Source organism: Lepus europaeus, chromosome 2, assembly GCF_033115175.1.
Source record: "Lepus europaeus isolate LE1 chromosome 2, mLepTim1.pri, whole genome shotgun sequence".
Lineage (NCBI taxonomy): Eukaryota > Metazoa > Chordata > Mammalia > Lagomorpha > Leporidae > Lepus > Lepus europaeus.
In genome coordinates this window covers 145,429,649-145,448,827 of record NC_084828.1, presented here as the reverse complement: position 1 = coordinate 145,448,827, position 19,179 = coordinate 145,429,649, and the positions used below count along the sequence as shown (strand labels likewise).

Below are 19,179 nucleotides of genomic sequence, written 5' to 3'. Positions count from 1 at the left end.
ACCCAATGTGGTAAGTACTGATAGTTCCTGATGTAGGATAGTAGTGTATTTGCTAGGTTTTTCATATGTGGATAAAATATATTCCTATATTTGAGGGAACAGTAACTATTTGGACTTGGAATTCACTCAGTGTTGCACAGTGTCACTGAGATGCAAAAGAGAGAAAATGACAGGCTCAAACTATTATCACCAATTCAAAGCACATGTTGCCTTTTTTTCTGGCAAAATTTTATTAACAAGATCCTTATATGCTACACAGAGAGAACTGATTATTCTGAATAGCAAGTCTAGTATTCAACTGTAGGAATGGCAGAATTTAAGAGACTTTGCATCCCAGACAAATTTATGCCCAAATCAGAGATATGACAGGAGAGAAGTGAAGTTTAGAAGACATCTGGGTAGATACACTTGAGAATAAACTAATTTCCTATGACTTTTTAAGCTAAATATATGGCTCACGCCCTTGTGTTAGAGGATAGCATGTCTTTTCCTCTCCTCTGTCTTTTGCTGAAAGACTACATGGAAATCTAAAATAAGGCAGGTTTCTTAAGATTGATACTAGTAGCCTCCATGATATACACAGGCCTCTCCTGGCTTTCAGATTAAGGTCAAATCAGCATGGACCAAAACTTCTAGTAGCAATGAAGATAAGATTCCAGAGAAACTAACTGTAACGGGTACCTAGACTGAAGTGTAGCTCATGGGGATCTATGGAACTGGTTCATAAACATGGTATTTCATGAAACATGACAGGTGGAAACTCAACAGAAGTCTTATGTAATGAGAAGACTGAGAACAGTTGTCCTAAGATGAAATCACAACCCTAGTTCTAAGGTAGCATGACTCACTTCTTTCCCTCTACAGATTTGAAACTAAGGTCAATAAAGGGGAAATTATTTCATTCTAATTCATATAGCAAATTACAGGTAGAGCAAGGATATGAATTTTATCTTCACCAGTGACAATTCCCAATCAACTACCTTTCTACTTATGTCTTGTTTCTTCACCAAAAGTATGTCCTGCCTAGGTTACAGAATTTCTTGAAAATTAAAAAAGATGGTATCCATTATAGTACAGAATTTAAAAGATGGGCATGTAGCCTAATAATTAGTATGCTGGTTAAAATGCCCACATTCCAAACTGGAGAACTTGGGTTTGATTCTTGGCTCCTGATTCTAGCTTCCTGTTAAAAACATAGAAAAAAACGGTTTGTTGGTGAAAAAGGCAATGATTAAAATTCATGCAAGATCACTTTTGAAAAAACTCTAAGTGCTATAAAAAGTGTTGTGCCAAAAAAAAAAAAAAAGGTAAGCATAATTTTACAGTGAGATACATATTATCTATTTATTTGAAACACAGAGTAAGAGCCAGAGAGAGAGAGATCTTCCAACTGCTGTTCCCCAAATGGCTGTAACTGGAAGGGCTAGGCCACACTGAAGCCAAGAGCCAGAAACTCCATCTCTGTCTCCCACATGTGTCTTAGGAACTCAAGTACTTGAGTCATCAGTTGCTGCATCCAAAAGAACATTATGAGGGAGCTGGATTGGAAGTAGAGTAGCCAGGATTCAAACTGGCACTCTGATACGGGATGTGGGTGTCCTAAGCAGAGTCTTAATCTACTTAATGCCATAACCACCACCATTGCTATGAAAGAATAATTCATGTTTCCAAAATAAAATGCTAATTGTTGTTAAAATGTGAATGTGTACTATGTATACTTAAAGGGTAATACCACGAAAGATATAAAATTGACCAAATTCAGGAGAACTGCCTTGTAACAGATGTGTCTGTATGTGGCTGGGGTGAAGGAGTGGAAAGCAGCAGTAGTCTTGAGAGAAACACAGCAACATATAGGGCTAAAAAGGTTTCTGGTGAACTTAGAGAAACAGAATGTGGGATGAGCCAACTCAAAGAGGAGGAAATGAGGTTAGCTAACTGAATATAGATTCTGTCCAAGGACCACAAAGAATCAAGCACACGTAAGAAAGTATAACAAGAATTGTGTACTTAAGATGCTATGATTTAGACATGGTTTCTTTCTGGGAGAACTCTTATTGAAGAATTAAATAAGAGTGTTGGGCCATGAGAATTCCACCTCATGAGTGGACTAATGGTTCCTTGAAGAAATGTGTTAACCATTACTGGAGTTAGACACCTTCCCCTTGCCCTTCTTCTACACACACTCAATGTGCTTCCTCACCAGAAGCCAAACAAATGCCAGGGTCATGCACTTGGGGCTGCAGAATCATAAGTCAAAGTAAATTTCTTTTTCTTTAAAATTAGTCTCAACTACTCTGTTACAGCAACAGAAAACAGACTAAGACATACAGTAAATGCCAAAGTAGTACAAAGCATTATTGAAAAACTGCAATGCCTAAAAAAAGCAATCTGGTATCATGAGTATAAATCCAAAAAGAGATTAAGATATTTAGTTCAGAACAGACAGACTACTACTGCCATATTTAAGTTAAGCATTTTCTGTGTCCCTAACAGAGACAGAATTAAAACTGGTGGGTAGAAAACTGAAGAGAACAATTTAGTTTCCAGAGACTGTTTTTCTACTGAAAAAACTTATACTATACTCACACAAAATTTTTTTCTTGCTTATTTAGGAGATTAGAGTAGGTTATAAATGCTAAAATTCAAAAGCCAACACAGAAATTTGATTAGTTCATTTGAAAGAAGCAAGGATGAATCTGAAGTCAGAGGCACAGTTTCAAGAGAAGGCAAATGACTACAGCAGTTTTCAGAGAAACAAGATGCAAGGAAGTTCGAGTTGGAACATCAAATGTAAATTTCACAAGAAATTAATACATACATCAATATCTAAGTAAAGTACACAGAGATGATCAGAGAGGCTTAAAAACTCCACTGAACATGGTATTAATATACCTTTGTTAGCAATGTGTAAGTGAAACATACCTCTTCCTTTATACAGATTATTTCTACATACACAATTTAGTAACTTTTTCCATGGATAGTTGTTTGTTTCTAAGTCATATAGACCATTGATTTTCCCAAATCTGTGGTCACACATGAAGTTCTGTTAAAACAGGTAATTGTCAGACAAGTTCAGTGAAATACTGTATTGGGAGAGGTGGGAGTGGGCTGGGAAATAAAAGAATAGGACTTGAAATAAATTCCCATAAAAAGAATGCATGTACCTATGCATGTACAATCCTATGTTCTCTCCCAATGTAGTAAAATCTAATTCTCTCTAATGTAGTAAAATCAGAAGTGGCTTAGATGCAAAGGTCGAAATTCCACATGACGATTAGAGAAAGAAAACATGGAATTTAGTTTGTGATTTTTTTTGAAAGATTTATTTATTTATTAGAGAGGCAGAATTACAGAGAAAGAAGGAGAGACAGAGAGAGTTCAATCTTCTATCTGGTGGTTCACTCCCCAAATTGCACCATTCTCTGGGACTGGGTCAGGCCAAAGCCAAGAGCCTGGAATTCCATGTGGGTCTCCCATGTGGGTGGCAAGGGCACCAGCAGTTGGGCCATCTTGTGTTTTCCTAAGTGCATTAACAGGAAGCTGGATCAGAAGTGGAACAGCTGGGACTGGAACTGGCACTCATATGGGATGCTGGCGTCTCAGGCAGTGGCTTAACTCCTTGCACTACAATGCCATCCCCACTAGTTTGGGATTTATTATTGTTGATCAAAGGATACAAATTGTTGGAAACATAAGTACTGAGGAAAAAATTCACTATATACTAATTGGACTTGCTACCAAATGAGATAGTAAGTCAGGAAGAAGATTTTTAAAATCAATTAAAAATTAGTTTCTATGAAATTGAGTAACCACCTATGATGATCTCCCTATACTCTAACCTCTTATACCAAAAATAGCCTATGTAATTCATTAGGATTTCAATTAGAATCTATGTTAATTATGAGGCTTTCAAAGTGTTTTTGATAAGAATAATCACATTTGGCCAGCGTTTTGGCATAGTGGGTAAAGCCACCACCTGCAGTGCTGGCATTCCATAATGGGTGCCGGTTTGAGTCCCAGCTGCTCCACTTCTGATCCAATTCTCTGCTATGGTGTAGGAAAGCAGTGGAAGATGGCCCATGTGCTTGGGGCCCTGTACTCACATGGGAGACCTGGAAGAAGTTCTACGCTCCTGGACTCAGACTGGTACAGCTCTGGCCACTGCAGCCACTGGGAGAGTGAACCAGTGGATGGAAGATCTCTCTGTCTCTCTCTGCCTCTATATAACTCTGCTTTTCAAATAAATAAATTTTTTTGAAAAAAAGAATACTATTTAAAATGTAAATGCTCAAATATGCTGATAGTGATAACTGCTTTTTAAGAAATAAAATGTCTTCTAACAGTTTAAGAGACCATAACAATATAAACTATTATAAGATTTCTATAGAGTATCTGAAGTTAAATTTATAGAATTTCAGGTCACATGACATGAACATTTCAATGATTTATCACTCCTATCCTTTTTTTAAGGATTACATACTTAGTACTCAAGGGTATGGGATTCTTTCATGAGTCAGAGCTTCTCCTAAAGCCTAATTTTTCTTTAATTTCAACTTTTCATTTAAAAAATGATTTATTTTCATTTTATTTGAAAGGCAAAGACAGATTCCATGTGCTGCTTCAGTCTCCAAATACCCATAATAGACAACTTTGATGCAGGCTGAAGCCAGGAACCAGATATTCAATCTGGTCTCTCTTGTGGGTAGCAGGGATCTTATATACTTGAGCCATCACTTGCTGCCTTCCCACGGTGCACAATAGCAGAAAGTTCGACTGGAATTGGAAGCAGGACTTGAACATAGGTACTCTATATGGAATGTAGGCATCTCAGGAAGCAACTTCACTGCTGAACCAAATGCTTGCCCCTTATTTACGTTTTATATATTAAAAGAAAAAAGAAATCTCCTTTTGATTCTAAGCTAGAAAACGACTGTAACTATCTTCTTCGAATACTAAACTTGAGACACACCATGTTGTCAATATGGATTTAGGACAGTATTGCAACTAAAATAACACAGGGTCTTCACATGTGAGATAATGTTTCAAGTTTTAACATGATCATCAGGTAAACAGTTACTCAGCTGTATAACCTTAAACTTCCATATAATGATAACTTTTTAAAAATCAGTTATTGTTATTTTGATTGTAGCATTCCTCATAGTCATGAAAAATTATCTTTCATCAAAGCTCAGAATGGAGCAACTTACTCTGTCATGAAGAGTCCAGCCAACATATTTCAGGTAACTGTCATTTAAGAAGGCATCACTGTACATTTTCATCCATACTCCTATTTCTTCAATACAAATGGCTCTAATTTCAGCAATAGCATCACTAGAGGAGGAATAAAACAAAGCAGACAAACCTGTAATACCCACAGCAGCAACATATTCAACTCATTTACATCAAAAATTATTCATTATTAATGTACCACTGTATTCATATTGCACTCTTAAAAACCTGTTAACATGGATATTTTCTATTTTTTATGACTTCTGTAAAATAAACTATCAATATCAAACTAAAGCTTCTAAAAATGCTTAATACACCTGTTCTATGAGAAGACTTCGAAAGTTATAGAAAAAAATGGAATTCAAAGATTAGTTTTTTAGTGGAAAAATTCTGAAATTCATACATATGATTTTCAAAAGTTCAAGGACTTAAAAATATTTGTTATCAAAATAAGCTTATTGTTAAAGATTTTTAAAGCTTTACTTATTTTTAAAAGATTTATTCATTTGACAGTAAAGTCATAGAAAGAGGGAAAGACAGACAGATGGATCTTCCAACTACCATTTCACTTCCCAAATGGCCCCAAAGGCTGTGGTTGGGTCAGGCCAAAGCCTGGAATGTTACCTAGTTCTCCCATGTAAGTGACAGAGGCCCAAGCACATGGGATATTTTTTGCTTTCCGAGACACATTGGCAGAGAGCTGGATCAGAAGTGGAGCAGCCAGAACTTAAATTAGCACCCTTAAGAGATGCTGGTGTTGCAGAATGTGGCTGGCTATGCCACAATGTCAGCCCAACAATTTTATTTTTATTTCTAAAGTTTATGTTTTTATTTGAAAGCCAGAGTTACAGGGGGGGAAAAGGAGGAGGAAGGGGGGGAGGGAGAGAGCGGGGGGGGGGGAATGGAGGGAGGGGGATAGAGGGGGAGAGAGGGTGGGAGGGAGAGAGAGATACTGATTTTCCATTGGCTGTAGAGAGGGAGAGAGAGAGAGAGAGAGAGAGAGAGAGAGAGAGAGATAGTGATTTTCCATTGGCTGGTTCATTCCCCAAATGGCTGTGATTGCTGGAGCTGGGCCCATCTAAAGCCAGGAGCTTCTTCCGGGACTCCCATGTGGGTGTAGGGACCCAAGGACTTAGGCTATCTTCTACTGCTTTCCCAGGCCATAGCAGAGATCTGAATTGGAAGTGGAGCAGCCGGAACTGCAGGTGATGGCTTTATCCACCATGCCATAGTGCCAGACCCCACAATTTTATTTTTAACAATGTATTTTCCTTTTACTTTAAAAGCAGAGACACACACAGAGAAAAAAGATCTTCCATTCACTGATTCACTTCCCAAATGCTCTCACCAGCTGGGGTTGGATCAGTCTGAAACTATGAATCTGGAACTCAATCCAGGTCTCCCATGTGGCTACCAAGGATCTCTTATTTGAGTTACCACTTCCTGTCTCCCATAGTGTACACTGGTAGGAGCTGGAAACAGAAGTGGAGCTGGGGCTTGAACCCAAGTACCAATACTGGATATGGTTGTCCCAAATGGTGGCTTAATTGTGTCAAATACCCAACTCTAAATTTATATTTTAATTCCATCTTTCCACAAACATTCCAAAGGACACTCCTAGAAGTCATTATTGAAAATGTTCATTCACAAAATCTAAAATCTTGAAGTGATTTTAAACTATGCAGATATAACACAGACTTAAAAACATATTTGACCACTTTAATTCAAAGGTCTTTCACATTTTTTAGACTGAAGCATAGGAAGAATAATCCAACTTTTAATCATGATAGAAAAACTTTATAGTGACTGCACTGTGAAATGGTGGCAGAATAACTCCAATAGTCAAGAATTCTGGCTCATTGCCCAGATGACTTTCCACCTCATTATATATATCCAGTATAAAGATCCCAGGACTATGCTTCTACTCCAGGATCTGTGAATCATGAACAAACACAATGTTAATACTTTTTCCTCCTCTTTTACAAAGTTATTAGCCCCAGCTTTAACAAGTATTAAATTTAGTAAATTCTAATTTTTTTTGTAGATCAGTCTCCCAGTTTCTGACTTATCATTATGAGTAAGTAAAAATTTTAATTTTTAGTCTTCCCATTTATATGAGGCAATATTTGTCACTTTAGTTATTCTAATATTTCATTCCCTTGCTCCAATAAATCTGTTTCTTTGAGGTATCTGTCATTGCTTAAGAATAAAAATAGGGGAAACTTTGTTTTCCTAAGCCAAATTGTCAATTATAAACTAGTTTTCCTATATTTTTTGGTAGTATCTTTTCCTCAAGGAAAGTATATACATGGTAATGGCTACTGATATAGGCTCTAGAATAAGACACCCTGAATTAAAATTCTGGTTCTGCTATTTCCTAACTGTATTACTTTGGACAACTTACTTCCCTCTTCCTTAGGCTTCTTTATCTGTAAAGAATAACGTTACCTAGTTCATAAAGATACTGTGCAAATGAAATCACTTAATATACAAAAATACTTTAAATTGTGCCTGGCACCTACTAAACTTTTTCTAAATGTTGGCTATTGTAATGTTATAATGTTTAAGTTTTATCAATCTAGACATTCACAGACAATATAAACAATAGCTTCACTATAAGCATAAGAACATGCTCCCTATTAGTACTGAACATATGTCTCAATATCATTTTTTATAAATATAAAAAAGCTCAGACATAAAAATGTTATAGAAAATAACATAACTGTGGATCCCCTGTACAGATAAGAAATAAAGTGTTTCTTGGCAAAGTATATGATTCTTTTTTTTTTTTTTTCTTTTGACAGGCAGAGTGGACAGTGAGAGAGAGACAGACAGAAAGGTTTTCCTTTCCTGTTGGTTCACCCTCCAATGACTGCCACGGCTGGCGCACCGCGCTGATCCAAAGCCAGGAGCCAGGTGCTTCTCCTGGTCTCCCATGCGGGTGCAGGGCCCAAGCACTTGGGCCATCCTCCACTGTACACACGGGCCATAGCAGAGAGCTGGACTGGAAGAGGGGCAACCGGAACAGAATCCGGTGCCCCCACCTGGACTAGAACCTGGTGTGCTGGCGCCGCAGGCAGAGGATTAGCCTATTGAGCCACGGCACCAGCCAAAAAGTATATGATTCTCTCTAGCAGTAAATTACTATCTTTGATGTGAGGAATATCATTCTCATCTCTATGTTAATGTTTTAACTTCATGTATACTGTTTTACTATTTGAAACTTTACATAAGTATTGTCATATAGGTATTCTTCTCCAACTGCCTTTTTTCACAAACCGTGCATTTCTTTTTTAAGGATTTTATTCATTTGAAAGAGTGACGGGGCAGGGAAGAAAAGTGAAGAGAGAGAGAGGTATCTTCCATTTGCTGGTTGATTTCCCCAAAAATGTTCACAATAGCTGGGATTAGCTGAAGTCAGGAGCCAGGAATTCCCATCTCACATCATCTGCTGCTTTCTCAGACATGTTATCAGGGCACAGGATAGGAAGTGGAGTAGCCAGGATTCAAATTGGTACTCTGATAAGAGATGCAGGCATCCCAACCCATTGTACCATAACATCTGCCCTTTTTTTCTTTTTTAAAAGTTGCTACACAGCTTAATGGGTACACACAAGTGTAAAATAATCAAACCAGGCAACTAGCCTTTTCACTTTCATGGAGCCTAGTAGCTCCTTTCCTTTGAGGTATTTACTTATTTATTTCCATCTTATTTGAAAGGAAGAGAAACAGGGAGTAACAGAGACCTTCCATCAGTGGTTTATTGCCCAAATGCTTGAAACAGCCAGGGCTGGTTCAGGCCAAAGCCAGGAGAATAGAACTCCATGTGAGTTATAAAGTGGGGGGCAGAAACGCAAATACTTTATCCATCTCCTGAAGCCTCCCAGAATGCACAAAACAAAACAAGGAACGATGATATGGGATGTGGGCATCCCAAGCAGTATCTCAACTGCTGAGCCAAATGAACGCCTCTTCCAGTTCTTTACACAGTATATAATACATTAATATGAATAGAAGCCAACCCATATTGCTGTATAACACTGGAGCTTGTTACTGACTGTACTTGTTATCCAACTTCCCTGTACCCTAAACCCGCATTTCCCAGTGTGTAATAGTGAACATTTTAAGTTCATATGGACTATATATTTAATTTCAATATATGAGAAAGAACATATGATATTTGGCTTTCTGTGTCTGGCTTATTTCATTTAACATATTGATTCACCCATGTTGCTGCAAATATCAAAATTTTCTATGGCCAAGTTATATTCATTGTACATGTATACCACATTTTATCATTTTACCCATGAAAATGGGCATATCATGCTATGAAATGCTTTGCACACCTAGGGACTCTGCCAGCAAGGCTATCAAGAGATGAGTTCCCAAGAAGGCTCAAAATCCAAAATATCTGGTTGAAATAAGATTCCTTAAAATCATGACATAACATAGACCAAATCTGATCATTGTTACAAGGTGATTATTCAAATCTTTGAAAATAAGCACATATTTAAATAACCCATAGCTCTTAATAAAAATTCAGCTGTTTTTGAACAATTAGAATGTAACAGACATCAAGAGAACATAATAGATTACTTTAACACATTGCTTTAACAGAGCATCAGAGTTTAATTCTATGTCAAAGAGAAATTGAGCTTCCTGTGATCTTTTGCTGTGAGGTTTCCTTCCTTTACCTTCTTTCATAATGGTGACCATGTTTCTGTGTTTCTGTGTGTAACACATCTTTAAGCATCTTTTGCAGGGCAGGATGAGTGGCAACAAATTCTTTCAGTTTCTGTTTGCTATGAAAAGTCTTAATGTCACCTTCATTCACAAATGAGAGCTTTGCAGGATATAATATTCTGGGCTGGCAGTTTTTCTCTCTTAGTACCTGGGCTATGTCTCGCCATTCCCTTCTAGCTTGTAGGGTTTCTGATGAGAAGTCTGCTGTGAGTCTAATTGGAGATCCTCTGAGAGTAATCTGACGTTTCTCTCTTGCACATTTTAGGATCTTTTCTTTATGTTTCACTGTGGTCAGTTTGATTAGAACATGTCGTGGTGAGGATCTCTTTTGGTCATGTTTATTAGGGGTTCTATAAGCTTCCTGTACTAAGATGCCTCTGTCCTTCTCCAAACCTGGGAAATTTTCTGCTAGTATCTCACTGAAAATGCCTTCTAATCCTTTCTTCCTCTCCATGCCTTCAGGAACTCCTAGAACCCGAATATTAGGTTTTTTAATAGTATCCTGTAGATTCCCGACAATATTTTTTAGATTTCTAATTTCTTCTTCTTTTCTTTGGTTTGCCTGTTTCCTTTCCTGTTCTCTGTCTTCTAAGTCTGATATTCTCTCTTCTGCTTCGCCCATTCTGTTTTTAAGGCTCTCTAATGTGTTTGTCATTTGATCTATTGAATTCTTCATTTCATTATGATTTCTCGTCACTATCACCGTTTCTTGTTCTACTAGTTGTTTCATTTCATTTTGATTCCTCCTTAATATTTCATTTTCACGAGAGAGATTTTCTATCTTGTCCATTAAGGATTTATGTAGTTCAAGAATTTGTTTTTGAGAACTTCTTAATGTTCTTATCAATTTTTTGAGATCCGCTTCGTGCATTTCTTTGATCTCATCATCTTCATAATCTTGAATTGGGGTGTCTTTTTCATTTGGGGGCGTCATAGTGTCTTCCTTGTTCTTGTTAGCTTGGTTTTTGCGTTTGTTGTTTGGCATGTTGGAGATATTTGGTTTCTTCACTGTGGTGTTTTTTCTTGTTACACTATGGCTCTATATTAAGTGGACTCTCTGCTTTCAGTGGAGCCTTAGAGGCTTGAGATGAGTGTGGACTGAGAGCTGTGTTTGGTTCCTCAGGGTTGAGGGTGTGTCAAAGATGACACTCCCAGGTTAGGTGTGGTAAATCTCTTTCTTTCTTTCTTTGATTCAAAAGGGAAGTAATTCCGCACAGCTGAACGTAATTGGAGGTAGTTAGCAGGCAAATGATATACCCACAGGAGCCAGAGATTGGAAGCTCTTTCCCAAGGACCACACAGGGAATCTCTGCTGCCCTCAGTGTGGGCTCCAATTCTCCTGCAGTCTCCCACTGGGTTGCCAAGGTAGATCCTAATCTCCTGTTATTTCACCCCTCCCCCCAGAGTCAGGTTTTTCTGCTAGGCTCAGGGCCAGCGCATTCTTGACAGGCACTCAAAAAATCAAAGTTTCAAACAATCTGGTCTCTAAAATTTCCAGTAAATCCTGGACTTTGGTTTTTCCAGTTTGGGCCCAACTGAAAAAATTGAAGGACCTATGTCTCTCATCTTATAGAGACACCAACTAATCAGGCTATTTGGATTATATTAGAAGTACTGTCAAGATGTGATGTGGTACCAAACTTTAAGTTTCTATAATGGAAAATGCTATTAATACAAATGTTTGAGAATTAAAAAGTCTGATGATCTTGTGTTACTAGACATGTTAGTTATCTTAATGAGAAAGCCCCAGAGGCCTAAAGGGTTAAATACTTGTAAAATCCTACAGGTGCTTTCAAAAATACTGTGAAGTAAGCAAGTGCCTCTTGTTGGTTGATGAGTTTATAATTTTAAACATGGCGACATAAAGTCTTTTGTCATCCACAGTTATATATGATGTGCTGCTCATAAAACTAAAGCGTTGTTGGTTCTGTGTTTAGCTGTCCTCCTATAGGTTCCTATGGACTTTTTCCAGCCACTTCTATTGTATTCAGTAATTTGGGATGGCTCTGTAAACAGATGAAGCCAATAATGTATTAACAGTACCAACTGAGAGAAAGTATGGTTAACTGAGGTTACTAAAAACAAAAAGCAATTCAAATCAATTGGCAATCTACAAAAAGAGTTAAAGATTTTAAAAGCTATTATTAAAAATGCTATATTGGTCTATTATGCTATGTTATATGTGTGTACATATTGTATGTCCACATGGAGAAATTTTATTAAGAGTTTTATTTTAAATGGCTTATAGATAAGATTGTCCATAAATTTAAGCTGCTAAAATCAATCAAAGATACATTTTAATTTGTGGGACCTGAATCTGTGTATCATATGTTTTAAACTTGTTGGTAGAAAGAAACTAAAAACATTTTATATGGTTGTGCTTAAGTTTGCTGGTTAAACAAACTACAGCATGTTAGATATTTAAGAGGTGTTTTCAAATACATGATTCTTAAAATTTATAGAAGGCATTGGACCTTCTGGTAAATGTTTTCTTAAGTTGTTATCTAATGGTTGAAACGGTTTGCTAAGCATTCATGTAATATTGCTATTGTCAGCAAGCGATCTAGGACTTGCTCCCTCATTTCTCTATTCTAAGCCCAACTTGTTCTTTCATTTCTCTATTCTCTTCAAGGTAGGAAACTAATTCTATTATGAAAGAATCTGTAGGACGCACAATTTAATCTTTAGACCTTATAAAAGAGATGGCTAACATTTTTCTGTAATAGCATAGCCAAAATAAGAACTTAAATAATAATCTCATAGCTAGATTCACTTCGTCATCAGCGAAGTAAATAATAAGTAGAAAAAACCTCCCTTTCAGACCAAAGGGAAAGAAAGTTTTAAAGTGAGAATATAATTTTCCTCATGGGCATTGTCTACATTAGAAAAACTACTACAGAACATGCCTGTGACTATAGACTGGTAGTTCAGGCCACCGAAGATTAGAGATGGGACACAGGCACTCCCTTGACTTGCATCCTCTGGTCTGCTTTAACACAAACCAGGAGGAAAAGAAAGCTCGGCATCAGAAGCAATGGGTGGCAGGCCTATTAATGGCTGATCTGTACAGTGATCTGCCCTCAAGGAGACCCAACAGGCCAGTCTACTGCAGTGGCTTTCAAAGTGGTAAGCCTGGGCTTCAGCAGAAGTCAGCTTGTGAAGAGCCCTGGCAGCTCTGCCAAGAGTTGGATCACTGGAAATGGACCTGCCCTGGAGTCGAAGGATGCCCAGGTCAGAGCCACAGATCTTATTGGCTCTAAGCTGAAAAGCCCTTCACTCAGCCCAACTTCCAAAGTGACCACTGCAGCTGAGGGGATGGTCAAGTAGGGTCAGCAACATTGCAGGCAGAACTGTAAATTTCTTGTTAGAGATGCCCCCTGCCTTTACCTGGCCAGCTCTCCTCCCAGGCCAGCCAAGTAATGAAAGTCAACAGAGTGCCTTCCCCTAGGAGGTTCACACCTCCCTTAGGATATACCCCATGTGAAGAGATAGATAGGTCTGGGCCTCTTAACTTACAAGGCCTAAAGCCCAACAGATTATTATCAAGCCCCTTCTGTCAGGTTCTATTTGCCTCTCAGTCAGAAAACTTAATTGTAGCGTAGACAGCACCTTTCTTAGCTCCTCTAATAATGACTCTGTCCTTTGTTCTAGACCCTGTCTAGCATACTTGGGCCTTACTCCTTCGTAATCATAACCTCTACCACCAATGGCTCTACTCCCAACCTGTGTGTACTGATGGTCCTCTTCCCCACTTCATGCTGTATAATTGTTCAAACCTGGTAAATGCCACTCTTAGGATCATTGGTTACTATCCTCACTCTGTCTTTTATGACCTTGTCTAAATATGAGCAGAGTCGGTGAACTTGGAAGGCTTCCATAGCCTTGGCAACTCATGACGACAGCCTAGGGTGGTTACTGGCGCCATAAACTAGAGTGTCAATTTGTTGGGTCAACAACAGGAGCCACTGTGCACTTGCTCCTCATGTGGGATCTCTGTCCTTAATGTGCTGTACATTTTGATTTAATGCTATAACTAGTACTCCAACAGTATGTTTCACTTTGTGTTTCTATGTGGGTGCAAACTGTTGAAATCTTTATACAAAATTGATCTTTGTATATAAAGAGAATTGAAAATGAATCTTGATGCAAATGGAAGGGGAGAGGGAGCGGGAGAGAGGAGGGTTGCGGGTGGGAGGGAAGTTATGGGAGAGGGAAGCCATTGTAATCTATAAGCTGTATATTGGAAATTTATATTCATTAAATAAAATTAAAAATAAAAAAAAGAGAGAGAGATGAGGTCCCTTCAAACTTGAACTAGAAGTGTGAAGCTAAAATAAACCTCTTTTCTTTATAAAGTTACCTGGCCTCAGGTATTTCATTACAGTAATGAAACACAAACTGATACGGCAGGCTCTGCTTAAATAAAATACAAATCAATATAAGATAATGAAGGAAACGGAAGCACGATTGCTTCTATGAGAATCAAAGGTGGAGAGCTTTGATGAAAAATTTTCATTAAGGGGCCAGCGCTGTGGCACAGTGGGTTAACGCCCTACGCGCTTGGGATCCTGAAGCACTGGCATCCCATATGCGTGCCGGGTTCTAGTCCCAGTTGCTCCTCTTCCAGTCCAGCTCTCTGCTATGGCCCAGGAAGGCAATGGAGGATAGCCCAAGTGCTTGGGCCCTGCACTCGCATGGGAGACCAGGAGAAAGCACCTGGCTAACGGCTTCAGATCGGGGCAGCGCACTGGCCGCAGCAGCCATTTGGGGAGAGGCAGATAGAAGGCCTCTCTCTCTGTCTCTCTGGCTCTGCCTCGTGCTGTAACTCTGTCTTTCAAATAAATAAAATAAATCTTTAAAAAAAAGTTAAAAAAAAATAAAGAAAGACTTTCATTAAAGGTGAGTCATTAAAATAAATGTGGCTTTATTTTGCTGTTATAGCTTGAAGAAAAAAATCATAAAAATAAATATGATTGTGTATTTGAGACTATGGCAAGGCCAACATGGAAAGGCTTTATGCTGCATTTTTACAATTCTGATATCACACAGAGTAGGACAATAATCTCCAAGAGAGGCAAGGTAATACAAGGTGACACTTAAGATATTCCTAGATATATCTGTCAGGAAGCAGCATAAGTAGGGGAACCTAGGAAGGCCAGAGGATACTCTGAGTTGAGAAGGAACTGAGATGTAAGAGAACAAGATGATCAGAGTTTGCAGGCCCCTATTTTTAAAACCAGAAGAGAGAGAGCTATACAGAGAAAGTAAGCTCTGGGATCTGTAAAAGGACCCTATCAACTTTTTAGTTGTATACCAAAGTGCATGCATGTGAAAGAACCATGCAAGGAGGGAGAAAGAAAGCAAAGCGCACAGAAGAAAAAATATCACTGGAACAGAGAGCTGGGAATAATTTGTGTTTTGAAGAACCACCACAGTAAAAAAAAAAAAAAATCACTTAATATACAGTGTTGAGTGGAACATACACACACACATTATCTTAATATTAGGGGGAAATTAGCCTTATTTTAAAAACTTCATTGATTCACTTCAACGTTAACAATAATTTTTGAATGGATTAAACATGAACTGTACCTAGAAAAAAGCCAGATACAAGAATGAGGGGCTGTGAAAAGTTCACGGAAAATGCACACCATAAAGAACAATGCATGGATTTCTAATCTTTTTGCATCATATACGCTCAAATATATTTTCCCATTAATTTTCCCTAGTACAAAATTATCCAGCACATTACAAAGCAAAAACCTCAGTGCCTGGTATTCAAAAAACCAAAACTAAAAACCAAGCATACACACTAGGAAAATGGCCCCTAAAGAGGAGAAAAACTAATCAACAAACAAAGCTAGATATGATATAGATGATAAAACTAGTAAAACGGGACATTAAAATAACTGTTATGATGAAGTACATATGTTCAACAGGATACAGGAAAGCACAGGATTTTTTTTTTTTTTTTTTTTTTTTTTTTTTTTTTACAGGCAGAGTGGACAGTGAGAGACAGACAGAGAGAAAGGTCTTCCTTTTTGCCGTTGGTTCACCCTCCAATTGCCGCCGCAGCCGGCGCGCTGCGGCCAGCGCACCGCGCTGATCCGATGGCAGGAGTCAGGTACTTATCCTGGTCTCCCATGGGGTGCAGGGCCCAAGCACTTGGGCCATCCTCCACTGCACTCCCAGGCCACAGCAGAGAGCTGGCCTGGAAGAGGGGCAATCAGGACAGAATCCAGTGCCCCGACCAGGACTAGAACCCAGTGTGCCGGCACTGCTAGGTGGAGGATTAGCCTATTGAGCTGCGGCGCCGGCCGAAAGCACAGGATTTTAAGTAGAGAAACAAACAGAATAAAGATGAAGAAAATAACAATAATTAACAGCCATAACAGAATTTCTTAAAAATTATCTGTGAAGAGAAAAACCATAAGAAGTAGCCAAAGGAAGAGGATAAAGTAACTAAAAAGGATGCGAAGAAGAATGTGAGTAGACTTCTTTGTGCTGGTAGCAAAGTTAAAAAACAAACAAACAAAAAAAGGAAATTCTTTTAAAGAACTAAAAAAACCGAAGGCAAACGTAGAGTTCCATACCAGCAGAAAATATATTTAAAAACAAAGGTGAGGCAACAGTAGAGTGCCCTGGTTGGAAAATCCCATCCAGGGGGAAAAAAAAATAAAAAAAGCTAAAAAAAGGATAAAAATTATAATTTCCATTTTTAAGAAACCAGAGATAAACAGACAGACAGACAGATGGAGGGAAAGAAATAAAAGAGACAGAGAGAAATAGAGAGAGGGAGAAAGGAGAGGTTAAAGAGTGAGGAGGGAGAGAGGAAGGAAGGAAGAGGGAAGGAAGGAAAGAGGGGTGGATTGAATCAAGAAGCATTTATTTATGAAAAGCAGGGGCTAGTGTTGTGGTGTACTGGGTAAAGCTTCCATCTGGGATGCCAGCATTCCAAACAGGCCACCATTTGAGACTTAGCCACTCCACTTACTTTCTACCTCCTTGCTAATGGCCTGGAAAGGGTTAGAGGATGGCCAAGGGAGACCTCGAAGAAGGTAATGGGTCCTGGATTCAGCCTTGCCCAGCCCACCCCATTATTGTTATCTCAGCAGTGAACCAGTAGATGGAAGATCTCTATCTCTAACTCTGCCTTTCAAATAAATAAACCTTAAAAAGAAAAAAAAAAAAAGCTGCTGAGTTCCTAATAAAAACAGTAACACTCTGGCATGGAATTAATGCTTTCAAACATGCAAAAAAATTCAAAGCCCTAGGTTTGAAAGAGTTGCCAGGGTAATGGGTTTCCATAAGAACTTCCAGTTCTGATGCTGAAAGAGATGACTGGAAGACAAGTGCCAAATACACATCCAAGGAAGATGTTAATAAAAGAACAAACTGCATAGAAAATGAAGGAGGAAAGACCAAAGTATTGCAAAGCATGCACTAGAAAATCAAAGTTTAACCTCTAGCTAGAATGGAAATACTAGAGACATTCAAGTGGTTCTATCAAATATAATTGAAGAAATAAAGGAAACCATATTTGAAGAATTAAATGAGAACATGAAGACAATGACTCAACCATCAGTGACTTATGATAAAGAAAAATAAAAATAGGACAATCTGAAAACTATGACAAAAATGAAAAATTCATACAGTTTCAACATCAAATTTAAGTGTTAAGAAGAAGCATGGGATGAGACATGCGTGAATAGAAATTATGCAAAGGACAGAGGTTAAAAACCAAAAACAAACAAAACCTAAGATAAACAAAGACAGCTCCAGAAACTTTTGGAACATTAATTATACACGCATTTTGTAAAAGGCATCCAAACAAAGGAGAGAAATAGGAATAAAAAAACAAAGAAATAAGGGCAAAAAATTCTGAAATTTGGTGAGAAAACAGTAATCTACAGTTACAAGAAGGTTAACAAAACCTAAACAGGATGAACACAAATAAGTCAGATGTGGACAAATATTGGGAAACTGCTAAAAAAAAATTCAGGAAGATGGAAAGAAAAATGACTAATTAATGTACAATGTCAGAAGACCATTAACAACTGATTTTTAGATCAGTAGGTAGCGTAAGATGGCGGAATGGGAAGAGAGCACACTGATAGTCCGGGAAGAGACGGTTTAATAAAAGTGGAGATACTGCAGGGTCAAGGAAGAGCAGGGGAAGAAACAGCAGAGGAAAATCTTCCGGAACTAGTGACTCACAGTGGACGTGCGTGGAGGGCATGGGAGCCCACGGCTCAGGACACCAGTGGCAGAATCAAAACACCAGCACTGGAATGCGAGGTGAGCCGAACCTCAACAGCCCGAGTCACCGGCGGGAAAGAGGAAAGAGGAGACTAGAGGGAACGAGGCTCGAAACCCCGTGGGGAAAAGTTCACCAGGCTAACTAGGAGAGAGAGAGAAAAAAAGAGTGACCGATATGGACACAAGTTTCTCTCTCTCCACTCACCTCTCAAAGGCGAGCAAGACAAAGAGCAGATGCCATTTTGGACATGCATAATAAGCAGGGCAACCTCAGGTTTGCACCGGCCCTCCGCCAAGCAGAAAAACCTGACTCTGGGAGGGGGGGTGAGATAACAGAAGATTAGGACCTAGAGAATGTGTGGTGCTAATGAAACAGAGACTGTGAAAGAAGAAGGTGGGGGAGAGAACTCACGGAATTCATGTGAGTACTCTCCAGAGATGCTACAATTCGGTAACCTTGGCAGCCCAGTGGGAGACTGCAGGAGAATTGGAGCCCACACTGAGGGCGGCACAGATTCCCTGTGTGGTCCTTGGGAAAGAGATTCCGATCTCTGGCTCCAGTGGGTATATCATTCGCCTGCTAACTACCTCCAATTCCGCTCAGCTATGCGGAATTACTTCCATTCTGAATAAAAAGAGAGAGAGAGAGAGAGAGAGAGAGAGAGAGAGAGAGAGAGAGTGAGTTACCACGCCTAACCTGCGAGTGTCACCTGTGGCACACCCTTAACCCTGAGGAACCAAACAGAGCTCTCAGGCCACACCCATCTCAAGCCTCTAAGGCTCCATCAAAAGCAGACAGTCCACTTAATCTAGAATCATAGTATAACAAGAAAAAAAAAAGAACCACCACAGTGAGGGAAGAAGAATCCAAAGAATATCTCTACAATGCCAAGCAACAAACACAGAAACTGAGGGAACAAGAACAAGGAAGACATTATGACACCCCCA

At 38.8% G+C, this 19,179-nt stretch overlaps 1 protein-coding gene across 5 annotated transcripts in view; it reads right to left on the bottom strand.

Moving 5' to 3' along the window:
* STAG1 (STAG1 cohesin complex component) overlaps positions 1-19,179 on the bottom strand; it is a 362,716-nt gene that overhangs the window by 112,450 nt on the left and 231,087 nt on the right. For all 5 annotated transcript variants that reach the window (XM_062214276.1, XM_062214273.1, XM_062214286.1 and 2 more), the window contains one exon: positions 5,208-5,331. In XM_062214276.1, the coding sequence (XP_062070260.1) occupies positions 5,208-5,331 (124 nt within the window). The remainder of the gene's footprint in view (positions 1-5,207; positions 5,332-19,179) is intronic.